General features: G+C 36.2%; 2 protein-coding genes across 5 annotated transcripts; both read left to right on the top strand.

Moving 5' to 3' along the window:
• The first annotated feature begins 8,523 nt into the window (after positions 1–8,523).
• LOC148849878 (calcium-dependent protein kinase 29-like) lies at positions 8,524–14,823 on the top strand. 4 transcript variants are annotated; one of them, XR_016099563.1, is made up of 8 exons: positions 8,524–9,426; positions 12,257–12,400; positions 12,639–12,791; positions 13,071–13,186; positions 13,610–13,777; positions 13,863–13,994; positions 14,307–14,406; positions 14,528–14,823. XR_016099563.1 is itself a non-coding variant. In XM_088946430.1 (8 exons), exons 1-8 carry the CDS (start codon positions 8,793–8,795, stop codon positions 14,600–14,602), a joined length of 1,518 nt encoding a protein of 505 aa, XP_088802556.1. In that variant the 5' UTR covers positions 8,524–8,792; the 3' UTR covers positions 14,603–14,823. The 4 variants fall into 4 exon arrangements, 2 of the variants coding, with proteins under 2 accessions (XP_088802556.1, XP_088802557.1); XR_016099564.1 differs by having other exon boundaries at positions 14,307–14,410; XM_088946430.1 differs by having other exon boundaries at positions 13,863–13,990.
• Positions 14,824–20,675: 5,852 nt separating this feature from the next.
• On the top strand, positions 20,676–26,768 carry LOC148849877 (calcium-dependent protein kinase 29-like). The gene is made up of 8 exons (XM_088946429.1): positions 20,676–22,141; positions 23,847–23,990; positions 24,246–24,398; positions 24,674–24,789; positions 25,209–25,376; positions 25,464–25,591; positions 26,191–26,290; positions 26,419–26,768. Exons 1-8 carry the CDS (start codon positions 21,460–21,462, stop codon positions 26,491–26,493), a joined length of 1,566 nt encoding a protein of 521 aa, XP_088802555.1. The 5' UTR covers positions 20,676–21,459; the 3' UTR covers positions 26,494–26,768.
• Positions 26,769–27,015: the final 247 nt, after the last annotated feature.

Raw genomic sequence — 27,015 nt, 5'->3', positions numbered from 1 at the left:
ATTCTATGTATTGCGTGTGTATCTATATGCTAGGGGTGTTTTACCTATTCATAGAGGGGGTGTCATTCTCGTTGAGGGCATCTTTTTTGAGGATGAGGTGATGACTTGTCCATACTTAAGGGCATCCTTTTTTAATCTTTGGTGCCATATGACTAGCTCTGGTTGGTGCTCAAATTTGGCCTCATCACTTGCCCCTCACTTTTGAGGACAAGGTGAAGACTTGTCCAACTCATCCGAAGGAAGTAGCTGCTTCTTCAGACTACAAGGTCGATTTTTCCCACGTATTTGGTGGAGTTAGAGTAAGTCTACCACCAATCCAGTCATTTGTGGACATTGTCACTATGACCATTCATTTGTGAACATTGTTGTATAGGTCAACCATTTGCTAGTCATCTATTTACAGACCTCGTCGTAGAGGTCGGTTGTATATTGATTGGATGTTTGTATACCTTGTCATAGATGTTGGCCATTTGTTGGTTGGTTCACCAATTGTAGACCTCATCATAGAAGTTGGTCTTTTGATGGTTGGGTGCTTGTGGACCTTGTCATATAGATTAGCCATTATGGATTTTATCATAGAGATCGACCGTTTGGAGACCTCGTCGTATAGGTCGACCATTTGTTGGTTCGCCATTTGTGGGCCTCATCATAGAGGTCAGTCATTTGTGGACTTCATTATAGAAGTTGGTCTTCTGATTGTCGGCCGTTTGTGGACCTTGTTATAGAGGTTGACTGTTTACTAGTCGGCCACATCATTTTGTTATATATAAAATGGGGACCGCATCATTTTGCATTCCACTTCACTCCTACATAGATAACCCTCCTACCTCCATTCCTTTAAAGTGGAACTCCATGATTTTACTTTTACTTCTCACAAATAAACAAGACAAAGTCATATTTGAAACGAAACTAAGGCCATGTTTGAGAGTATTTAAGTTAAAAATAAGTGCATAAAAATAAATGCTTATTTGCATTTGCCACCCAACTTTTCAAGTGCTTATTTTTTAAAATAAACCCTTATTTTATATTGGGTGTTTGATAGTTTTTTTCTCTAATAAGCACTTAAATAAGCACTCGTGACTATTTTGTCTTTCATTTTCTTTTGTAAAAAATATTTTCGTAAAAGTATTTATTATAAAAGTGCTTTTATAAAATGTTTTCATAAAAAATACTTTTATAAAAATATTTCTGTAAAAATACTTTTATTATAAAAAGATTATTTTTATTAATATTAGGGAGAAATTTTGCCCTTATTAACTGTAATCCTTTTTTTTTCCATGGCTTGACTTTTTTTTTTTAACATTCTACTAAACTTTTATCCAGATTCCCCACTTTTCTGGCTCTAGAGACTGCCATCTATCACTTTTATTTAAAACGTATGTGTACCTTTATTTATCAAGCCAACATTAGTGACTCATAATAGAAGTGGTCCATTCGTCCTCATTTCAGTGACAAAACTCACCACGGCTGACCACTCTCTATCCCAATAAAAAGAAAAAGCCACTGGTTCATTTATATCCCTTATTTGACATTTCATCTTCACTCTCAATCATCTCATAATCTATCAATGGTTTTTTTCTTTTTTCTTTTTTATTACTATTATTAATAGAAGGAGCTAAAGTAAACAGGGTGTAGGACGTCCCGCGAAGTCCATGGAAGAATACATTCCTCCGACAGCGTTTGACACCTCCATACATATACAGTTGGGATAAATGGACGAATTTATTATTGAAATTTTTGAATCAAAAGGACAGAGAATTGAGTTGAAGAGAAGGGCATCATTGATCATTGTAATCTTGTGAGGGCCATCTAATTTTCTGAACAAATTAATTGTCTATCAGCAGAAAGAGGGTCTCTAGATATATCCCGAAAGTCGGGGCAAGGTAGAAAAATAGTTAAGGGAGTGGAGTTTCAGCTATTAACACCGATCCCTCATTTAATAACTCTGTTGGTATATAATGTCGGCCCTCAACATTTAACATATCAAAGTTGTTTTATAATATAATATTCAACGAGTCATTCTCTCTTTGGCGTTTCTTGTCCCTTCATTTGGATTTCTTTGTCATTCCTTCTCTGGAAGGATAAAGGAAGAAATAAGAGATTCGAGAATGTTGGCAAGAAAATTCAGAACCTGAAAACCCGGTCCAAGTTTAATGGGCAGCCAGTCCATACTCCATAATCCACATGGACCAGGAGTAAAAGAATACCTGTAGTTCTAATCTCCATTCTCCACCACCACGAGTATGAGTGTACGAGTGATATATTATACAATTGATTTTAGCCTTGAATTGGGACAGTCAGAAATTATAATGAAATTAATTTACATGGATGTGGGCTTTAATTAGCATTATATGATAGGTTGATCAACTTTCACTCTCAACAAATTAAACTTGTTTTTCTGTGTCACATCTTTCGGAGGAGTCGGAGTCAAGTGAATGAATGACTCGTGACCGACTCGATCGATAGATTGCATATGAGTGATGACAACTCAAGCTCTCCTTGGAGCTACTGTAAGCCTGTAAGTAACGTAAGCGAAATATACATATTAGATACAGGGAATTTGGTTTCCTGTTTCTTTCTAATAACCCATATATAGTAAGTAATAGAAGACGTGCTCCATCAATTTCAGAAAGGTGCTGTTGAGAGATGCTAGCTTGAAAGTTTAGAGGTACCACCTGCATTAATGTAGTTGATGTCTTAACTTCTAACTTTGATGTAGTAACTAATTATTACTTTTTATTTTATTATTTATGCCATGTGGTGAAGGGGGAGTTAATGCAGCCCTCTTCCTCACCTTTGAATCTTGCTTTGCTTGCCATATGCTATCTACCCTCAAGTCTCGACCTCCTAAATTAATACCATTACTATCTTCAATTTCTTAAAGCAAAATAAAAGGCTTTTGATCATTGACGTGACGTGGAAAATACTGCTTCACTCTTTAACTTTCTTAATATATACACAGATGAACCGATGAAGGTAACTATTTTTTGTTTCTACGGCGAGATTGTGCAGGATTAATCACTTTCTTTCTTTCTTTCTTTTTTGATCTGTTTCCTCTTCTGAATTTTGACATTTTTGTTCAAAGAATTTAATGGAAATTAACGACTAAGGCGCTTTTAATTGATGGAGATGGCACATGGGTTACTTTGACAAACCCAACTCGATCCAATTGATCTGTATCATCTTCCTATGGGAACAAATAACCCTTTTTTTACGATGTTCAGCGACCAGACGAGAGGTCGAACCGTTTTCTCTCCAGGGAAACCGATCAACCGTTGACATGTCAATCTATAATACATATATTCTAATTATATTATTATGTTCTACATATAACATATTTATTTTTTTAATTGTATTTTTTTTTTACTAAAAGTTAAAATTTGAATGAAGAAAACCAATTTTCCGTAAAAGATAGTGGGGCAAGGTGCATTCAACTCTTTAGGATGCTTAGATTGTTAAAAAGTTACCCCCCAAAAAAAAAAATCCTAATGGAACAACTAAGTGTAAAGTTGTGGTTTTTTGAAATTTGCAACTATGACTCGGTTTGAAAAGATTACAAATACAAATACCTACAGTACAAATACATATAAAATATAAGGTTTTATATTCTATATATTTGTATTTGTATTCCTTTCAAATTGAGCTTAAAGAGTATAAATACAAATAAATAAATACAAGATTTTGTACTCTACATATTTATATTTGTACTCCTTCAAAACTGAGCCTAAGTTGAAAAAAATGATTGGTTTTATGAAGGGAAGACCAATTCACCAATTCTCCAGTTGGATCAGTAGGTTTGACCAAACTATCCAGTTGATTGGTTCAAGGTTTTTTCGGTCAGGCAAGCCAAGTTTGATTTTCTAAACTAGGGTTGTTCAAGGGTCGGGTTGGGTTGGTTTACTGGTGTTTTTCTAACTGACCTGACCTGGTCGATTTGCCTAGAAATGAAACCGAAACCAACCCAGTACTAAGTAAAACCAACCTGATTGTTTGAACCGGTTCGGGTCGGTTTTGTGAACGATTCTCTCGGTGTAAACAGCAAAGGATTCAAGTCTAAGAAAGCAAAGGCTGGATGCCTAGAAATTAAAAATGAATTGATGGATTAAAACTGCTATTTTATATATCAGAAATTTTATATATAATATGTATATTTCTGAAATAAAGCTGAAATATATATATATATATATATATATATATATATATATATATATATATATATATATATATATATATATATATATATATATATATATTATAATATATTTCCACAAATATATATCTGAAATATATATTAAAACTGAAATATATCATATATATCTAAGTCGGTTCGGTTTCGATTTTCATACATGAAAACAAACCATCGGTTTATATTTTTTTCTAACCCGAAACCGACCGATGCTAAAGAAAAACGGGCCAACTCGGATTGAATCGAACCAGGTTGGTCAGTTTGATCGATTTAGTCGGTTTGAGTCTTATTATGGACAGCCCTATTCTGAACATTGTTTTGATTTTATTCCATATAAAATGGCCAATGATCTGAGCCAAACTTGGTTTTGGCCCAGACCCTTCTAATCCATTTTGGCCCAGACCAATCCCAAGCCCAATCCAAGGCCTAGGTTGATAAAATTGGGCTTAATCTCAGTTGGATCAGGCCGAACCCGAGGTTTGCACTTTTAGGTTAACTTGGATTGAATTTCAACCCAACTCAATTCGCCCAAGCTGCACCCACACTGGTACAACATCCAAAGAATTTACGCAGTATTGGGCCTGGGCTCTTTTAAACTTTAACAAAGCCCACTCAAATTGCATCATTGCAGATCAAGTCCACAGTCCACAACTCCACACGTATCGGATTAGAAGAACGGAATCGAGAATCAGGATCCGCCTATTGACAGGAGAAAAAGTTAATTAAAAAAAAAGAGAAAATTGAATGGATATGTTGGACTCATAAGAGGAAAATATTGGCCCAAACGAATGCCTTGTGTGGGACCAATTGACAGTAACGTTAGCGTATTGGTCAAGAAGTACTGAGTGGGGCCAATGTAAATCGAAGACGCAAGAGAATGTTGGGTGGGGTGTACTACAAATCAAATTGAAGAGGGGGAATTGGGTATGAGTTCGGCTTTTCTGTTAAAGAAGCCTTTACGGCCTTGTATTGAGAATATTTCTGTACTTTGACGGAAGCCGATCTCATTGGATATTAGTCCCATATTGAAATCTAATATCAAACTAACAATCAGTAGTGTACAATCACAATTAAGTGACAATCAAAATAAAAGGAAGTTGCAATTGAATTGACCAACCGTCCCGTTAAAAATCAGATTGATAAATTACACAAAATTTCCTTTCAATCAAAATTTGAGTTGGGCAGCCTCTTTAAAAAGGAGGTCCATCCACCATTAAATGAAGGACTAAACTAGAAAATCAAATATCAACTTTTTCACTCATGGCTGCATGTTCTCAAGATTAGGGGTGTCAATTGGACTGGATTTGGTTCAATCCGGTCCAGTCCAATGTGAATCCATTACAAATGGACTTGGTCCAATCCAATCCAATGAATATTATAGATCATTTTGGACCGGTTTAGAGACTGTTTAATCTGTTCAAATTCTTGTTAATTTAGATTGGTTTCAACTCAAACCTGGTCCATTGACACCTATGTTCTAATCTTTTATCAATGGACTAGATATTAGCCCAATCCAATGTAAATTCATTGTAGACGGACCGGGTCCAATCCAATATGTCATATTGGTCTGTCTAATCCGTCCAAATTTAATATGTCTTATTGGTCCATCCAATCCGTCCAAATGGATTTTGATTTTGATGGAGTCCAACCCAAAACCGGTCCATCGACACTCCTACTCAAGACGATTACTTCTGGACTTCAAAGTCACATGCAAGGTTGCAAATTTTTGTATCTCGACTCTTGAGGTGTACAAGTTCGTAGTTTGAAATCCTCAGTGTGAATAACTTGTACAAGTATATTATATTTTTGGGTTCTATTCACATAAAAGAATTGAGAGTGTTTATCAAAGAAATAAAAGAGAGAGATATTTTATATCTCACAACATTTCTTTTGCAAAAATTTTGAAAAGAACATATATATTTCTTTGGATTTGCTTTTAAAGATACATCCTACTCTTAGAATATCCATAAAAATTAAGCTTTACCCAGTTAGAAGTTGGTTATGTCCTCCCTGTATTATTTTACCCTTGAGGACATAGGGTAAGGCGGGCTATATCTTCTCCTGTATTGTTTTACCTTCCTTTTGAAATTGGTTGATTAATAAATTCTAAGGTGGTCGTTCCTCCATCTCCATCTGGAGTAAATTTTGGGGTTAAGAAAAAAAAAAAAACCTGATAAAAGATCAACGACATACATTCTCCATCACCACCCTCGAGATATGCTGTGTGTACTGTGGGTAGGGCGGGGTAGAGAAAGTAAATAGTAAATCCGGGTTCATATGAAGGTTATGTTTGGTACTGTGAATATGTGATGTTGCTTTCCTGTGCACAGGTACAACTGGCTATAAGGACGGTGTAATAAAAAGCTCTGTGAGGACTGAATTCGAATTCACCGATGGGATAGCCACGAGATTTAATGAAGTTTACATATAACGGAATATTTCTCAAAGGAAATGCCTAATACTGATTGCAAATCATTTTATGGTTTGTACCTTTCAACAATGAGGAGATAAGTTTAATGCTAAGATTCCTTCCTTTACTTAATTTAATTGCTTTTCATCAATAGAGAATATTGTTTTAATGCTAGATTCATTTTGTTGGGTGGGTTGACTGAGGTTCTGGAGTCAGGACCAACACAATGTAATTACTCTCAACCCAAAAAGAACAAGTTCAAATGTTATTCTTTGATGCATGTACTGCTGGACTTGCTTCGGTTGGGCTTTCAAATCCTGAACTTAAAAGCCCATTCCAACCTAGATTCTGGAACATGGATGAGATTTCTAACCCCAAACCCAATATGGATCAACTGTCACCCGATTTAAGGATTGGGCCTAGCGTTGCAAATGGATTGACTCCAATTGCATATATGATTCAAATTTGATTATTTTATATATAATTTTGAATCGTATCTTATTCATCTAATTTACATTGGAATTAAATTGAATTTGGATTGCAATTATATATTGGAATAATGTAGATAAATTAAACAAAAAAAATCAAAATATTATTAATAAAATCAACCAAAAATGACATTGATATTGTGCTTTATGGACAAAATAAACCGAAAATTACTTATATGAAACTTGAGCTTACGACAATTGAGTAAAAACACAACATTCAAGCATATACCATGCGTTATAAAGATTAAATGCAAATACCATATATAGCGAATACCTATTTGTACACATGAGCACATGCTATTACACAAGTATATATAAATTAAACAGAAATGATTTATGTCATATATAAACCCAAAATTATATCAGATTTAATAGCAGTGGATCCATATTTAATCCAATTATATATGGATCAAACTCGGATCATTTTTATGGGATTGAATTCAAATTCAAGTTTGCACCAGCCCTTACCTAGAATCCTAAATGACTGAGTTTGCAATGAAAAGCAAAGAATTTTAAATGTCTACTTCCCCAGCAACATAATACTGAATGCACAGATGCCGTTGTTGGGGTCCATCATGTTCCAAAGATTGGTATTAATTCATTCAATCCTCATCTGCTGGCAGAGCAGTCCCCCTCACTGAATTGCCACGGGAATCACTTGTGTTTATCACAATCAAACGATCTAACAAATCTACCTTGACACAATTGATTCCAAAATTCAACTGCTCTGAATACCGTCCTGGTAATGGTAGATGGGAATTTTCTGTTTCGGGTCGGGTCGAGGCCTTACCCTTACCCTTGCCCTTTTATATATATATATATATATATATATATATATATATAAATTTAGTATAAACTGATTAATTAATCCTAACCCGGCTTGGGCCCGAAACCAATCCAAATACATCAAATTTTAATTTGGATTGAGCCAACGGTTCAGACTTTAGCTTGCACTCGTGCCTTATGTCTTAAGGCTCAAGCTTTAGTGGTAGGACCATGGTTTTCAAAACCGGATCAGATGGTCGGATTAGAAAATTCAGGAATTAGTCACTTGATCAGTTCCATTTTACCTCATAACCATTTTTTGATAAAAAAAACTATTGGTTTAGTCAGCAAACTGTTAATGGGTGGTTGAACCATTTCAATTGTCTAATGGTATTTGGTTATTTTTTTATTTTTTTGTTAAAACAGACCGTTTATTCGATTCAAACGGTCAAACTGTTCAACCTGAAAACCGACCTTTAAACGGTTTGTTATTCGGTTCGATTTTAAAATCTTGGGTAGGACGCTTAAACCCGGCCCAGCCCGACTTGCACAATAGGCAATTCCGCAATAAGCTAATGTTAAAAAAGTGTTTTATCAAATTCATTAAATTCAAATATATTGTTTCCTACTTTCCTCTATGGCTCTATATCTATCTCCAACTTCTGACACCTAACATTTCGAATCGGGAAAATCAATACCGACACGGCGAATTTTTCCTCTGTCTCTCTCTTCATTTCAAAGCAAAGAACGCAATGAAAAGGTGATGATGAACTGTAATAACGAGGACAATCAATAGAGGATAAAAAGCAAAGAAAGCAAAGCACAAAGAAAAGCAAATTGATGCAAGACCTGTATCTCCAAAACCTTTAAATACAGAGGCAAGAAATCTAACACCTAGCAACCGAGATTTCGCAGAAAAAGCAAAAAAAATCCTTCTCCCATAATGGGTAACTGTTTCACAAAAACAATGACTTCATTTACCAAAGAACAGCAAAGCACGAAACCTCAACAACAATTGAGCCCAACTTATCTTCCAACTTCACTACCCAAAGCCACTTCTTCTTCCCAGAATGGAACAATTCTGGGAAAACCCATTTGCGATTTAACCTCAATTTATGATCTTGATAAAGAGCTGGGAAGGGGGCAGTTTGGGATCACCTATCTTTGCACCGAAAAGGCAACCGGACGGAAGTATGCTTGCAAGTCAATATCAAAGAGGAAGCTTGTGAATAAGGATATTGAAGATGTTCAGAGAGAGATAATGCTCCTTCAGCATCTTACGGGGCAACCCAATATTGTGGAGTTCAAGGGAGCTTACGAGGATAAGGAGAACGTGCATCTAGTAATGGAGCTATGCTCGGGTGGAGAGCTCTTTGACCGAATTACCGCAAAGGGAAATTATTCAGAGCGTGAAGCGGCGACCATAGGTCGGCAAATTGTGAATGTAGTCCACGTATGCCACTTCATGGGGGTGATGCATAGGGATTTGAAGCCAGAAAATTTCTTGCTGGTTAGTTGGGATGAGAATTCTCCACTCAAAGCCACTGATTTTGGACTCTCTGTCTTCATAGAAGAAGGTTAGTTGCAATTTCTTTCTTTCTTTGCTTTGATTTTCTAAATTATGCATTGAGTGAGTGTGATACCTATATTGATCGTTTCTGTTTGACACTTCCATTGTTCTTTGATTGAGTTTATGCCTCTAATATGAAAGTTTCAATCAGGTTGAATTTTAACCCGGTTAGACTGGACTTTTCTTCCTTCAGATGATTTTGAATGCCCTGTTTTTCCTTTTAACTAGTGCACCATGACTTCAATAAAGAAATTAATGAAGTTCCTTTGCCCTGTTCGCTTTTGGTAAAGTTATTTATCCGGGTAAATGCACTTACCCGGGTAAGTCTTTCTAGGGAAACACTTTCACAGGTAAGTGCATTTACAGATTACCCATGTTTTTTTATTTCCCATGCAAATAAAGCAATCTCCATTTTAGCCATAAAAATCTATTATTAAAAATGGAATTTTTGTCTCATTCAATTTCAAATGTTGGCAACCTTCCCCTTGGGAAAGTTAACCCACCTAGGAGATGTACCAGGAAAATAAACTTTCCTTAGTCCCTGCGGCTCCCTTTGGGAAGATGCAAATAAAGTGTGAATGCAAATATGCAGTGTAAAACGATTCATGTAAATGCAAAGTTGTGTTAGTTTTGCAATGCCAAATTTACCTTCTTATCAAACAGACTTTTAGCTGTGATGGATGCAAACATGGATCCCAATAAAATATATGCCTTTTTTTAACAAAATCCCACATTGAATGCAAATTTACTTCTTTTTTGTTGATGTACATTTACATCTCATTTTGAATGTAAATATGCATTGGAAAATGTATTTTCTGTCATTTGTCAATGCATAATTGTATTCTTATCAAACACTGACAAAACTAAACTAGAGTAAATATTTACCTTGAACCAGGGTCTACACTCCATTTGTATCGTTCCCAAATGGAGCCTACATAAATCTAAAAAAGAACATGGGGTTCTTGGTCAATGAGAATCAAAATCCCATTGACCAACTTTCCCACCTCTCAAAATCCAAAAAAAGAATGCCCCCTAAGAAGTAAGTTGTAGGGGGTCTTCTCCAATGTGAATTGTTTTTCATGTTGCAGGTTCAACAAATAAAACAAAACCAGCTGGTTTGAAAACAAATAGGTTCTTAAAATAAAAAACATAGAAGACATGTTCTTGGTTATACAAGTATTTTTTTGTTTTTCAAACTGAAACCAAAAACATGTTCTTGAATTTCTAATCTAAGGAAGGTGTTTTCATATGGTTATTTAATATCATGTTCCATAAATTATATAATTTTTGAACTATCATTTTTTTTCCGTTTTAGAAACCATCATTCTCAATGGTTTCAAAAACATGTATTGTTTTTTTTTTTTTTTGTTTTTTTGAAACAAAACCAACCTGTTTTGCCATTTCAAAACGAAAACAAAGTTCAAGAACATGTTTTTGTTTTTTTGGCTGATATGGCAATTTCAATAACAAATGAAAACAAAAACATTCATGTTGTAGAACAACGCTGTAAAAAGGACAGCCCAGTGCACAAGGCTCCCACCAATGTGGGGTCTGGGGAGGGACAGATGTACCCAGCCTTACCCTGCAGATACACAGACTCACAGAAAACTGCTTCCAAGATTTGAACCCTGGTCACCCAGGTCGCAATGGAGCAACCCAACCGTTATGCCAAGGCCCACCCTCAGTGGATCCCCAGAACTGGGGTTTAAACCTGCCTCCATTGTTAGTACCTCAATTCAACTCTACTAAGCCTTATCGCAACTATATGGCATTGGCTACAGGATTCCTATTCAGTCATTCCACTCCATTTTTACTAGCTACTATACAAAATACCACTCAGCCATCCTATCCATAAAAAAATGTTCACAATAATGTATTTGTGTTTGATAGATACACGAATGTTCAATGTGCAAACTCAGAAACTTGATTCTGAGACATTCAAAAGAAACAGTTGCTTGATCTCAAACATATCCAAAACTCAACAAGTAATGAAGGGAAAAAAGGTGGCTTGAAATGAGCATCTCTGGTAGGGCTGCAAATAGTATTTCATCAAATTTGTGAATCCAATCCAATCAAGGCAATCCAAATTCAATTCCTTTATAATTGGACTGTATATGGATCCACCTCAATCCAATCTGATTTTTATTCAAATATATATATATATATATATATATTTATTTATTTATTTATTCGCATAGTTGGTTTGAATGCTGTATCTTAACTAAAGAATCATAGGTTTAATATCTGTTTGCAGCCCTAAACTATTTAGTTTGGTCTTGTACAGGACTCAAAATTGCCCATTATAGACTTTACATGCCCACCTAATCCATCATGGGCAGGGTGCGAAGTGCAAAAGTCTGCCACCCAAGCACCTCTAAAACTGTATATGATGGATGGTTAGGATACTTAAACCCTTGACCTGCCAAGATCTCAAAAGTAGGGCATTTAACACAATGCCAAATTTCCAATCACTTGGGTAGTTATGGAAAAGTTTGTAAATTCAGTCTCAAGAATTTCAAGTCTTTCTGTGTTTGATATTTGAAATATTTTTCCTGATTGTATTCTCTTCCCCTCTGTTTATGACATGAGTCCAGATCTGCTGACCACAATAGGCTGGCCACAAGACCCTACAGACGACACTCATCAAGAACATCTCTTGTGCTTGTATGTTGTCATTCAAGGGAGGTGTTTCTCATGTAATTCTGTAGCATCTTGTGGCTCACATGTAGCCAGCGTATTGTGGTCATCTGGTACAAACTCTTATGACATGTTTATGGTAATGTAACAGCCCCTTGAAATTTCTCAACTGAATTCATGCTTTTACAATTACTTTGCAGGGAAGTCTTACCATGAGCTTGTAGGAAGTGCTTACTATGTGGCTCCAGAGGTGTTGAAGCGGATCTATGGAAAGGAAATAGATGTCTGGAGTGCAGGGGTCATTTTATATATTCTTCTAAGTGGTTATCCTCCATTTTGGGCTGGTAAACAATTTCTGTTTCGATCATTTTCTCTTGCAGGAAAATACTTTTTTTTTTTTTGGACTCACCGTATTCAAGAAACCTATCATCAGACATAAAAACTGTCTATGAGGTATGTGTGGTGGACATACGGGCCCTCAATCAGTCCACCTACATCATGCATACGAACCATGGATTTGCTTTTAGTTTCTCATTTCTGAAACTAATAGTTGAACTTGTCTAATGAATGAATTTGTTTCAGAGACTGATAAAGGAATATATGCTGCCATCCTAGAAGGACAAATTGACTTCAAAACTTCACCCTGGCCTTCCATATCAGATTCTGCGAAGGATCTTATCAAGAAGATGTTAACACAAGACCCCAAAAAACGGATTACTGCTGCCCAAGCCCTTGGTAAGTAATGAATTACATATTAAATCTGATAGGAAGAAACAATCATGGTTCTGTCCTTCCCTTCAGTAATGAAGCCATATACTGAGTAATTCAGAGACCAAAAACCAGGTTTTTTCCACTCTTCTGCCTAGTGTCTTTCAGTTATGGCTTATCCTAGCAGACAAGATCAAGACTAAACAAAAGAAAGCTAGTCCATATTAGAATACATGGTGCACTTGCCATTAAGAGAGAGAACTTATGGACCTATTGATATTATTGGTTTCATGGTCTATGAAACAGAGCATCCATGGTTGAAGGAAGATGGTGAAGCATCTGATAAACCTCTTGATAGTGCTGTTCTGACTAGAATGAAGCAATTCAGAGCAATGAACAAGCTAAAGAAGATGGCTCTAAAGGTTAGTTACTTGGTAGTTACAAGTCTTGTTACATCTTTGGATCTATCCTTATGAAACTATATGCAAATATTTGTGGAACCAACAATCAGTTCTAGCTTACTCTTTTCGTTTTATTTTTCCAAAATTTTCATTTACCATAAACTCTTCCAGTTGCCAACTTACAGTAAAAAGTTCTAGGTAGAAGATGCACTCCTCTGCTGGCTTTGAAGCATGCAGTGAAGAGGTTTTGTGACATCGAATGGGGATGTAATAGATCCAGACCTTCCATCTGATGAGAGACCATATATGACTTTTTTACTGGTCCACCTTGTGGGCACTCATTAACTGATGTTAGATACCAATAATCATAAAATTATTTGCATGTGGCTGATGTGCATGTAATATCACATCTCCATGATTCTGAATTTATTTGTTGGATTAAAGGTAATAGCAGAAAACCTTTCAGAAGAGGAAATCAAGGGATTGCAACAAATGTTCTACAACATGGACACTGATCGTAGTGGTACAATTACCTATGAAGAGCTGAAGACTGGCTTGTCTAGACTGGGATCCAAGCTAACCGAGAATGAAATCAAGCAGTTGATGGATGCTGTAAGATACTAAATAACTCTCTTTGACGTTAAATTTTCACTACTTTTTATATGCCTGATGTTCAACATTTTTTTCGAGCTCTCAGGCTGATGTCGACAAGAATGGGACCATTGATTACATTGAATTTGTTGCTGCTACCATGCATCGCCATAGGCTAGAGCAAGAAGATAATTTATTCAAGGCTTTTCAGTATTTTGACAAAGATGGCAGCGTGTTGGTATTTAATTTTGCTATACTAGACCTCGGTTTAATTTTTTCTGGTTTAACTATAGTAGACTAAAGTGTGAGAACTGAGAAAACATTTAAACTGTGTTCACGTTCGGATTGGGGCAGAAAAAGAAAATCAGGATGGAAAAGCATTCCCATTTTTTTTCCTTATTAAGCACTGTGTTTTTTTGGCTCCAAAAGTTGATCCACGTGAAATCCAGAGTGATCTTATGCTGCAGTTCCACTATTTTGGTTATGGCCCGAAGTATGATAATGCATTAAAAAGTCATATACCTTACCTATTTTAATTTGCTCTCACCAGGTTTATCACAAGAGATGAACTGAGACATGCGCTGACTCAATATAGAATGGGTGATGAAGCTACTATAGATGAAATAATTAATGATGTGGATACAAATAGAGTGGGTATTGTTTCTTTGATTTGTATACGTCCTTTCAAATTTTTCCCCCTTTTAACTTTGTTCCCTCTGTTCACCACATAAGAGATACGTTATCTGACTTTCACTTTCACTACATATGCAGGATGGAAAAATCAATTATGATGAGTTTGTAGCGATGATGAAGGGGACACATGAACCCAATGGAAGACAAAGATGAACCATTTGATCAACTGGATATAAATAAGAAACCTTATGCTTTTATTGGTTTCAAATAAGAGAGGTGGGTTGCTAAGTCTATGGCCATGTTTGGAAGTGCTTATTCAAATAAGCACTTATTTATATTTGACACCCAACTTTTTCAAGTGCTTATTTTATTTTTATATTGGGTGTTTGGTGGTCTTTTTCTCCAATAAGCAATTGTGACTCTTTGGTCCTTCATTTTCTTTCAAAATTTCAAAATATCCAATCCAAAGTGAATAATTAAAGTACTTTGATAGAAGTGCTTTTATAAAAGTGTTTTCATAAAATTACTTTTGTAAAAGTGCTTTCGTAAAAATATTTTCAAAAAAGTGCTTTTGTAAAAGTGTTTTCATAAAAATACTTTTGTAAAAGTGCTTTTGTAAAAGCGTTATAATTGGTATTCTAAAAATTAACTGGGGTTAATTTTGGGAGAATTTTGAATAAGTGCTTATTGTATGAATATTTAAAAAAAGTTGGAAATTTGGACTTAAAAAAATAAGCCCTTTATTTTTAAAATAAGCATTTACTTCAGGCTTATTTCCCAAACACAAATAAGTGCTTAATGGTATGGTTCCCACTCAAATAAGCACTTATTTTCAAGCACTCCCAAACATGGCCTATGTTTGGTTTGATAGAAAATAAGAGAAACAGATTGGTAGCCCTACCTTGAATGTCAAAGATCCCTCTTATGTACGTTTGTTTAGCTTGAAGCCATAAACCATTGCCCTTTAAACCTAGATTTCCTACTTACTTTTCCTATCCACTTTCTATCCGCCTTGAATTGTAGCCACACATTTCTCAATTTATAATAGAGATGTGTGGCTGCAATTCACAGTGGGTAGAGAGGGGGTAGGGAAAGTGAGTAGGAAATCCAGTTTGCCTTTAGTGACCCATCTACCTACAGTGTGGGAAAGAACAAACAGAAATTTCTCTCCATTTGCCATCCTACAATTGTCAAGCGAAGGGCTCTTTGACGGTAATTGTCTATTCTTTTGCTTTTGTAAAATGCAAGTAACAAAAGCACTTCCCCCCTTGTTTCAGCGTGTGTATAGATTTCTTGTTGAGACACATACGATGCATACGCTTTGTTAATTGAAATTGAAACAAAAAGTGCCCCTTATGTCCAACCTAAGCATTATGGTTAGGTGATTTATCTGTTTATAATGTTATTTATTAATTAAATTTTAAACTTTCTTTGTTTGTGGGCTGCAAATCCAGTCTTGAAGTTTGTAGACCTGGGCCCGGGCTGGGCTGAAATTATCATCCCTTGGTAAAGTGTTTTTGGTTTATTATTGAAGAATTAAAAGAATAGTTAATGAATTTTAAGCAACTTAATGGCATGGCTAATGAGGAAAATAACTAGAGTTAATGACAAAGAAAAGAAAGAGTTAATGGTGACTTAATGAGGAGTGGTGAAAGTCTTACAGTTAATTGGTTATTTAGGTTATTTTTTAAAAATAAAAAATCCAAAAAAAACCATAAAATAGAGAAGGGTGGGGAGAAAAGAAAAGCCTGCTGACATGACAAAATCGACTTTAATATATGTGCAATGTGTCCCTTATCAGGCGTATTATATCGTATCAGGGTGCTGATATGCCTTTTTTAATGATATTCCCCCAAATCATTTGGTTTATAGGTTTTTCTTTTAATTAAGAAGTTATTTTATTACTAATATATAAGAAAAGTTACAAGTTTACAACCATTCCAAAGAGGGGCACGAGGTGCAACCTCCCTTGAAAGTACAAGTGTAAGAGGTCAAGAACACACTAGAAAAAGAGCATTACAAGGGTGCTAGTATAGATGCTTTCTTAGTACCTCTTGTCAGCCATAAAATTCACTAACCTATTCATCCGTGCGAGCTAATAGTCATAAAATTTTTATGATCATTTTAGTCATAAAAATTCATTATTAAAAGGAGCATTTTTGTCTCATTCAACTATTGGCAACCTTTCCCCTTAGGTGGGAAAGTTATTTATCCACCTAAGAGATGGGGGTAAGTGATACCCAAGAAAATAAAATTTTCCTGGTTCCCACATAAATCTAAAAAAAGAACATGGGATTCTTGATCAATGGGAACCAAACTTTCCCCCTCTCAAAATCCGAAAAAAGAACGCCCTCCAAATGACTTAGCTCTGTTCTGTTAACCAACCCATAACAACCTTTGAATATACCCTTAGGCTGCATTTGTTTCTGGTGTAAATGCACTTTTACACCGATGGAGTAGAGAAGCGATGGTTCGGTGAGAGTGTAAAATATGGACCGGCCACTGTGCCCATTTACACTCATCTTGTTTGGTTATATCTTGTTGTAGCGAGAGATTTATTAGAGAGGGAGGGGGAGAGAGAGAGAGAGAGAGAGAGAGAGAGAGAGAGAGAGAGAGAGAGAAAAGTGGGGAATCGGGGTGTAAAGATCTCCCTTCTTAGAAGCTCTGAAGAGAGAAGGGGCAAAAAGACAAAGCCACCAATGGGAGCAAAACGCCTAGGAACAACAAGATGCTGCAGCCATGGAGGAGCAAAACACCCAGAAGCAGAGAACGCCCATCTGAATCGGCCTCCAAGTTCTCCTAATCAAACCCCGTTGGGGGTGGTGGCGGTGAAGGAGAATGCCCAAGCAGAGAATGCCCATCTGAATTGGCCTCCAAGTTCCCCCAATCAAACCCCGTCGGAGGTGGTAGCAATGAAGGAGAACGTCCAAGCAGAGAACACCCATCTAGATTTGCTCCGATGCCGCCGATAGACACCACCTGATGTTAGGAGAGAAGAGAGAGAGAGAGAGAGAGAGAGAGAGAGAGAGAGAGAGAGAGAGAGAGAGAGAGAGATGTAATAAATACATCGATAATTTTGATGTGTTTATTACATCATTATCGATGTAATTAATGATAAACATGTAATTTTACATGTTTACCAAATGTCTACAAAATCAAACCGGGGTGTAAAGTTTAACCCAGTTCGATTTTATACCTCTACCAAATGCAGCCTTATGTTTTTAAAACTCCACTCACAATTTGTGCTCTAGAACATGTCTTCAACTAAAGATTTTCATTTTCACCACTCTTGTCCAATGCTACATAAAATATATATGGGCAATCTTTATATGTGCACACAACCCTAATTCTCTTGACTCACACTTCCTAAAAGTAAAACTAATGTCCCTTCTACTTTTTAATGCATGCTTAAACACCATGCCCAACTCAAAATGAGGAACCTAAGTTCTAGGGTCATATATAGAAACTCTCTGCTTACCCTTTCTAACATGCAAAGATTCATGGTTTAAACCAAGGTTTTTAAAACTGACCTGAAAAACAAACCAATCAGGGGTCTGGTTCCTGGGTCGAACGATCGACCCGTTTTAACAAAAAAATAAAAAATAGTCAAAATCATTGAACATCTCAAATGGTTCAAATGCACAAGTCAGTGGTTTGCTGACCAAATCAACGTTTTTTTTTTTTTGCAAAAATCCGGTTTTGGGGAAAAATGGAACCAGTCACCTGACTTGGTCATGTTAGTTTAGTTTTGATCAGTTTATAAGTGGCCAAATTGAAACTGACCTAACTTGGTTGGGTTGGAAAATTGTTGAACCAAGCTGATTAGAAAATACTAGAAAAATGATCGGCTCGAGTTGAATTCGATTGGATTGGTTATTAAAAAGTTAAAATATAAAACATTTATAAATTCTTTATGTATTTCTATTATTTATCTTTCACTTAACAAAGCCTATGAATCACACGGGTCCCCTCCTAGTATAGTATGTTGTACTCTTACACTAGTATATATAAATTGAATAAAATTGAATTATATCACATCACAAACCAAAATACAATAATACATTATCAGGTTACAAATAATACAAACAGAAAAACCAGAAAACAGCCACAGAAAAAAATAGAGAAAAACACAAAAAAAAAAAGAAAAAGAAAAAACTAATATAAAATTTGGTAGAGGTGGATTCATATTTAATCCAATTATAAATAGATCATATTCTTTTGTTTGGTATTTGGTGATACTCACCACTAATAATCGTTGGTTGTATGAATAAAATCCGCATCTATATTGGAGTGATCCAACTAATACATCAACCGAGCCACCCTCCCCCCTCCCCTGAGATTTCTGACAATCATAAATATCCCCCCTCAAGTTTCACTTTAACACATACCTCCCCTGAACTTTTGAAAAACTCAACACAAACCTCCATTCCATTACTGACCTAGACGAAAAATTTTCCATCGGTGCACTATTTTTCAAAATACCCATTTTACTCTTTTATTTTACATAAAATTTGACAAAAAAAAATCCTAAAAGAAACTTTACTTTCTCCTCTTTCAATCTCCCACCCCGAAAGCATTCAGCCACCATAAACTTGATTGTAATAGAAAGTGTGCTCAAGGATGAGAATGGTGGTATTTGGAGTCTAATCTGTCAAGCCAACTGTCCCGTTCTACCACATTGGGACAATGGGTGACTTCGAGGAAGGAAACACTCTCATCTTACTTTCCTGCATTGACATCGTTTGTGTTAACAATCGTGAGCAAATAAGGTTCAGATTAAAAAGTTAACTTGGGGCTTGACACGGTATTGTTTAGGTCAATCAAATTGGCGATCTTCGAGAAGAGAGAAAACATTGAGTTTCTATTTATCCTGATTTTTGGATCCTATTCTTCTTCCATTACATTCACTTGAATTTGATGTTTACAGACAATATCAAGCTCATATTTGAGGACTCAACGCATTCGATTGTCACAAGAAATTTTTACAGGATTATGGTGAGATAAGCTTCCAGCCTGCAATTTTATCTTGATTGTATCTGCTTCTATCGAATCCGTTTCCCACATGTGCAATGATCAAGTGGAAGGGTGTGATTTGTTAGATAGACGAAAGGATGTAAACTACAATGCAGTATGGAGAATATTGGGCAAAATTTTATGCTAGTTTATATGTGAATTCTATACATCCACCGCTAGAATTAGAGACATCGGTAGATGATCCATGAGCATAACAACCATGGCATCCGAAATTTGGAGGTCTGAAATTGAAGCCTAAAAGTTTGTCATTGAGGAGACAAGGTTCAAGCTAGGGAACAAATATTTTAAGGCCATAATCTATATGTTGGTCAAACACTCCGAGCTGCTAATAGAAACTTGGTGTCAAGTTACTACAATCCCTCCATGGATGTCTCAGGTGAGTTGAAACTAAAATGGGAAAGCAATGTCAATTACTGGACAGGTGGGATTCCTGTTACGTTTCATCTATTTAAGCCACCCTCACCTCTGATGATGGAGCCCTGCAACATTTTGACAGAAGGTCCAGACCAATGTGGTCACTGTTTGGAGATCACAATGATTCTTCTATCGGTGCATTTTCGATTTTTGAGACTAGAGTATATATAGATGGAAATCTCTGGATGTATTCATGGATTGAAGCTAGTTTAGGGGTGGGAGATCGGAAGAGTTTTAGAATTATTTTAATAAAATTACATGTAAAGGTAAAATGTATATTTTAAAAAATAATGCATCGCTGAAACGTTTTCCGTCTCTATCGGTGATGGAAGGAAGGTTTGTGTTTGAGTTTTTCAAAAATTCAAGGAAAGTTTTTCTTAAAATAAAATTGGAGGGGAGGTTTATATGATTGTCAGAAATCTCAGGGGAGGTTTTTATATTTAAAAAAACCTCTAAACTGAACTGAACCACCCCGACCCCATCAGTTGGCTAATCAAGTTAGAAGTTTGAACCATCGGATACCGTTTACAGCTGGGCCTGGGCCCGTTTCAGACTGCACTACCCCCTTACCTAGAACCCTAAATTACTGACTTCGCAAAGAAAAGCAAGGAATCTTAAAAGTTTGCTTTCCAAAGTAACACTGATGCGGTTCTGAGGGGCCATCATGTTCTAAAGATTGGTTTTAATTCATTCGATCTTAGCTATCAGATTCGGCTAAAAGAGATGGAAACTAACTAGTATAGTACTATGGACTCGACCTGGAAGAATATTGGCGAAATTAGGTCCCCAACTCTCAAAATTAACCAGATATTATAAATTCAGCCAAAAGTAGATAGAATTTGTTGTGGAAAGTAGAAACCCATGAAACAAGTGGCTGGGTCTCGGATGGGAAAAAAGAAAGGGAGAATTGACAACTCCCATCGGCATTGGCAGAGCAGTCCACTCCCCCCATGAAGCCTGCTATCTCATCGAATTGCCAAATGGAATCACTTCGATCACAATCAAACTATCTAACTAATCTATCTTGACACAATTGGTTCCAAAATTCACCTTCTCTGAGTACTGTTCTGGTAATGGTAAATGGGAATTTTCTGTTTCATATCTATTCTACACTGGTTGCCTTTTTCCTTAGTTTTGTTCTGTTAAATTCAACCCAAACTGTCAAGGAATGCACACCGTTTATGGATTTTCTCTGATATTCGGTAGTGAAAGTTCGTTTCTATGAATTAAACAGAAAGGTAATCTGAGTTATGGAGCTGATGTTAAGAAATTTAAGTGTTTTATTAAATTTCATTATTCCACCAAAAAAATTAGACTTCATTAAATTCAAAAATTCACACTTCGAATCGTGAAAATCAATACGGACACGGCGAACTTTTCCTTTTCTGTCTTTCTCCATTTCAAAGCAAAGAACTTGTAGCAATGAAAAGGTGATGAACTGTAATAACGAGAACAACCCAATAGAGTATAAAAAGCACAGCAAGCAAAGCACATAGAAAAGCAAATGGATGCAAGAACTGTATCTTCAAAATCTTTAAATACACCAGCAAGAAATCATACACCCATCATTCGAGATTTCGCAGAAAAGCCAAAAAAAAAAAAAAAAAAATCCATATCCCATAATGGGTATCTGTTTCACCAAAACCTATCAAATTCCAATCACTTCATCTCCAGACAGGCCTACTCAACAACCGTCCAAGAAAACCAAAGAACAACAAAGCAAAAAACCTCATCAGCAATCGAACGCAGCTTCTCTTCCAACTTCACTATCCAAAGCCACTTCTTCTTCCCAGATTGGAACCATTCTAGGAAAACCCATTTGCGATTTAACCTCAATTTATGATCTTGATAAAGAGCTGGGAAGGGGGCAGTTTGGGATCACCTATCTTTGCACCGAAAAGGCAACCGGACGGAAGTATGCTTGCAAGTCAATATCAAAGAGGAAGCTTGTGAATAAGAGGGACATTGAAGATGTTCAGAGAGAGATAATGCTCCTTCAGCATCTCACGGGGCAACCCAATATTGTGGAGTTCAAGGGAGCTTACGAGGATAAGCAGAATGTTCATGTAGTAATGGAGCTATGCTCGGGTGGAGAGCTATTTAACCGAATTACCGCAAAGGGAAATTATTCAGAGCGTGAAGCGGCGACCATAGGTCGACAAATTGTGAATGTAGTCTATGTATGCCATTTCATGGGGGTGATGCATAGGGATTTGAAGCCAGAAAATTTTTTGCTGGTTAGTCGGGATGAGAATTCTCCGCTCAAAGCTACTGATTTTGGTCTCTCTGTCTTCATAGAAGAAGGTTAGCTGCAATTTCTTTCTTTCTTTCTTTGCTCTTATTTTCTAAATTATGCATTGGGTGGGTGTGATACCTATATTGGTTGTTTCTTTTTGACACTTCCATTGTTCTTTGATTGAGTTTCCTCTAATATGAAAGTTGCAATCAGGTTGAATTTTGACCCGGTTAGACTGAATTCTTTTTCTTCTTCTTTTTTTTTTTTTTTTTTTTCACTGGAGTAACACAATTTCTCGATAAAGAATGAAGTTCCTTTTAGAAGGAAGATGTAGGGGGTCTTCTCCAATGTGAACTGTCTTTCATGTTGCAGGTTCAACAAATAAAACAAAACCAAAAACATGTTCTTGAATTTCTAGTTTTAAGAAACATGTTTTCATCTGGTTATTATCATGTTCCGTAAATTGTATAGTTTCTAAACTATAAAATTTGTTTTTTGTCATTTTTAGAGAGCAGATGCGTGCGGCCTTACCCTGCAAATATACAGAGAGGCTGTTTCCAAGATTTGATCCCTTATCGTCTTTGCAATGGAGCAACCCAACCGTTGCGCCAAGGCCCACCCTCAGTTGATCCCCAGAATTGGGGTTTAAACCTGCCTCCATTGTTAATACCTTAGTTCAACTAAACTAAACCTTATCACAATAATATGACGTTGGCTATAGGAATTCTATTTAGTCATTCCACTCCATTTTCACCAACTACTAAACAAAAAACCATTCATCCATCCTATCCATTGAATGATGTTCATATTAGTATATTGTGTTTGATAGATAACAAGAATTTTCAGTGTGCAAACTCAGAAACTTGATTATGAGACATTCAAAAGAAACAGCGGCTTGATCTCAAACATATCCAAAACTCAACAAGTAATGAAACGCAACCCAAATTCAATTTGTTTATAATTGGATTGCACATTGATCCACCTCGGTCCAATCTGATTTTTATTCAAATCTAATGATATTAGTAAAGTTGGTTTGAATGCTGTATCTTAACCAAAGAGTCGTAGGTCCAAGTTTCATAGAAGTTATTTTTAAGTCATTTTGTTCATGATATATGATTCTTGGTTCATCTTTTCTATTAATATATCATATTCTGATCATTTTTTCCAATTAATTTATTAAAGATATGCAATATCTGAATATGATCTTAGTCCAAACTGAATCGAATGGATAAGATTCAAATCTGAATATTAATGAATTGAATTTGAATCTCAGTATATCCCATAAAAATCCAATCCATTTTAGACTTTTCATGCTCACCTAACCTATGATGGTTAGGATACTTGAATCCTTGACCTCTGCCTTAGCAAGAAGAAAGAAAATTCCTTGACCTGACAAGACCTCATAAGTAAGGCATTTAACATATGCCAAACTGCCAATCACTCGGGTAGTTATAGAAAAGGTTAGTAAATTCAATTCTTTCTGTGCTTGACATTTGAAATACATTCCTGATTATATCTTTTGCTCCCTGTTTATGACATGAGTCCAGATCTTCTGGCCACAAGACCCTACGGACACTTATTGGGAACATTTCTCGTGCTTGTATGTTGTCATTCATGGGAGATGTTCCCCATGTGCCTCTGTAGTGTCTTGTGGCTGTCCTGTGGCCAGTGTATTGTGGTCAGCAGATCCAAACTCTTATGACATGTTTATAGTAATGTAGCAGCTCCTTAAAACTTCTCAAATGAATTCATGCCTTGACAATTGCTTTCCAGGTAAATCTTACCATGAGCTTGTAGGAAGTGCTTATTATTTGGCTCCAGAGGTGTTGTACCGGAACTATGGAAAGGAAATAGATGTCTGGAGTGCAGGAGTCATCTTATACATTCTTCTATGTGGTTCTCCTCCATTTTGGGCTGGTAAACAATTTCTGTTTTAATCATTTTCTCTTGTGGGAAAGATATTGTTTTTAGAGTTAGAGTTACCATATCCAAGAATCAAGAGGCCTTTCATAAACATAACAACTGTCTATGAGGTATATGTGGTGGACATAAAGGCACTCGAACAGTCCACCTACATCATGCATATGAACCATGGACTTGGTTTTAGGTTTCTCATTTCTGAAACTAATAGTTGAACTTGTCTAATGAATGAATTGGTTTGAATCTTTTCAGAGACTGATCAAGGAATATATGCTGCCATCATAGAAGGACAATTTGACTTCAAAAGTGCACCCTGGCCTTCTATATCAGATTCTGCAAAGGATCTTATCAAGAAGATGTTAACACGTGACCCCAAAAAACGGATTACTGCTTCCCAAGCTCTTGGTTAGTAATGAATTACATATTAAATTATGATAGGAAGAAACAATTATGGTTCTGTCCTTCCCTTAAGTGATGAAGCCATATACTGAGTAATTCAGATACCAAAAACCAGGCTATTTCCACTCTTTTGCCTAATGCCTTTCAGTTATGGCTTATTCCAGCAGGCAAGATTAAGACTAGTCAAAACTAGTCCATATTAGAATATGTGGTGCACTTGCCATTAAGAAATGGAACTTATAGACCTACTGATATTATTGGTCTGATGGTCTATGAAACAGAGCATCCATGGTTGAAAGAAGATGGTGAAGCTTCTGATAAACCTCTTGATAGTGCTGTTCTGACTAGAATGAAGCAATTCAGAGCAATGAACAAGCTAAAGAAGATGGCTCTGAAGGTTAGTTACTCAGTAGTTACAAGTCTTGTCACATCTTTGGATCTATCCTTATGAAATTATATGCGAACATTTATGGAACCAACATTCAGTTGTACCTTACAACTCCAGTAAAAAGTTCTAGGTAGAAGATGTACATTGTACTCCTCTACTGGCTTTGAAGCCTGCACTGAAAAGAGGTTTTATAACATCGAATGAGGATGTAATAGATCCAGACCTTCCATCTGATGAAAGACCATATTAACCAACCACATGCATGAGTTGGATCCCAATGATCAATAATATATGCCTTTTCTACGTGGCCCACCTTGTGGGCACTCAATAACTGATGTTAAATTCCAATAATCATAAGTAATTTCCATGTGGCCGACGTATAATATCACATCTCCATGATTCTGAATTTGTTTGTTGGATTATTTAAGGTAATAGCAGAAAACCTTTCAGAAGAGGAAATCAAGGGATTGCAACAAATGTTCTACAACATGGACACTGATCGTAGTGGTGCAATTACCTATGAAGAGCTGAAGACTGGCTTGTCTAGACTGGGATCCAAGCTAACCGAGAATGAAATCAAGCAGTTGATGGATGCTGTAAGATACTAAATAACTGTCTCTTTGACATTAATTTTTCAGTATTTTTTATATGCCTGATGTTCAACATTTTTTTCGAGCTCTCAGGCTGATGTCGACAAGAACGGGACCATTGATTACATTGAATTTGCTGCTGCTACCATGCATCGCCATAGGCTAGAGCAAGAAGATAATTTATTCAAGGCTTTTCAGTATTTTGACAGAGATGGCAGTGGGTTCGTATTTAATTTTGCTATAGTAGACCTCAGTTTAATTTTTTCTGGTTTACCTACTAGCTTGATGTTGAAGGTTGGATGGTTCACATGTAGAAGAAAAGGATTAGAAGCATGGTACAATAAAAATAGATATATCAACTGAGGTCCCAATCCCATTGCACAGCTAGTGGGATTCTATGTGGATTGTTGTTCGTGAAAAATAGATGATTAATTGGATGCTTCTTCTGGGATTTTTATAATCCACTTGATGAAGTTCTGGATGTTTAGTCCTTACACTTGATTGAGAAGAATCCTCCTATTCTTATGTTTGAAAATTGAATCAGGATGACTCAATGGAATACTTGATAATTTTTCAAAATAGGCCAAAGGGTGAGAACATTTAAACTGTGTTGGGATTGGGGCAGAAAAAGAAAATCGGGATGGAAAAGAGTCACAAAATCTATTACCTAAGCACTGTGTTTTCTTGGCTCCAAAAATTGAGCCACGTGAAATCCAGTGTCTGATATTTTGCTGCACTTTCCACCATTTTGGTCATGGCCCTAATTATGATATGTATTAAAAAGTCATATACCTTACCTATTTTAATTTGCTCTCACCAGGTTTATCACAAGAGATGAACTGAGACATGCGCTGACTCAATATAAAATGGGTGATGAAGCTACTATAGATGAAATAATTAATGATGTCGACACAAATAAAGTGAGTATTTTTTTTTTCTTTAATTTGTAAACGTCCTTTCATTTTTTTTTCCTTTTCTCTTTATCTTTGTTACCTATTTCCATGACATAAGAAATATTTGAGCTTCATACATGGATTATACTATGCAGGATGGAAAAATCAATTATGAGGAGTTTGTAGCCATGATGAAGGGAACACATGAACCCAGCGGAAGACAAAAATGAACCACTTGATCAACCGGATATAAATAAGAAAGTTTACGTTTTTCCCGGTTTCAACAGTTTAATTTGATTTCCAGGTTGCTTTTTCGTTTCTGCTGTATCAATGTTTATGCGATTTATAGGATGTGGTTCGTAATTCATACAGAGATGAGAGATGATGATCTTCTCTCTCTGGATTGGGTTTTCAGTTTTCATCTGTAAAATTGGAAATACTTAATAATCCCAATATTGTATTTTTCTAATAACATGAATAATATGTGCCCATTTGTATATGAAAAGTCAACCCAAATATTGCTATTCCTACTTAGAATAGATGGCAATCAGGATAATAACTGGCATGCGTTTGTAGATCCGATAGGGATGCAAGTCGGCCATGTTAGGTCGGGTTGAGGCCAACCCTAGTCCAACCCTAAGTTCTAAACCCCGACCCTAAGTTTAACCCTATCCCTAACTAAATTCCTTCAATCCTAACCCCATCCAACCCAAAATCAATTTCGGGTTGGGCCCAACCCAACCTTCTTCCCA

Source organism: Nelumbo lutea, chromosome 5 (assembly GCF_056320005.1).
Source record: "Nelumbo lutea isolate HS-2025 chromosome 5, American lotus-T2T, whole genome shotgun sequence".
Classification (NCBI taxonomy): domain Eukaryota; kingdom Viridiplantae; phylum Streptophyta; class Magnoliopsida; order Proteales; family Nelumbonaceae; genus Nelumbo; species Nelumbo lutea.
Note: the sequence above shows the minus strand (reverse complement) of the source record. Positions and strands in the feature narration are given on the sequence as shown.

What these genes read in the sequence shown, in the direction of transcription:
- LOC148849878 (XM_088946430.1), top strand. Translation starts at nt 8,793, where the DNA reads ATGGGTAACTGTTTCACAAAAACAATGACTTCATTTACCAAAGAACAG. An exon ending in CTCTGTCTTCATAGAAGAAG is followed by an intron (nt 9,427 to 12,256) that starts GTTAGTTGCAAT and finishes ATTACTTTGCAG; the next exon opens with GGAAGTCTTACCATGAGCTT. An exon ending in TCAAGCAGTTGATGGATGCT is followed by an intron (nt 13,778 to 13,862) that starts GTAAGATACTAA and finishes TCGAGCTCTCAG; the next exon opens with GCTGATGTCGACAAGAATGG.
- LOC148849877 (XM_088946429.1), top strand. Translation starts at nt 21,460, where the DNA reads ATGGGTATCTGTTTCACCAAAACCTATCAAATTCCAATCACTTCATCT. An exon ending in TTCTCCTCCATTTTGGGCTG is followed by an intron (nt 23,991 to 24,245) that starts GTAAACAATTTC and finishes GAATCTTTTCAG; the next exon opens with AGACTGATCAAGGAATATAT. An exon ending in TCAAGCAGTTGATGGATGCT is followed by an intron (nt 25,377 to 25,463) that starts GTAAGATACTAA and finishes TCGAGCTCTCAG; the next exon opens with GCTGATGTCGACAAGAACGG.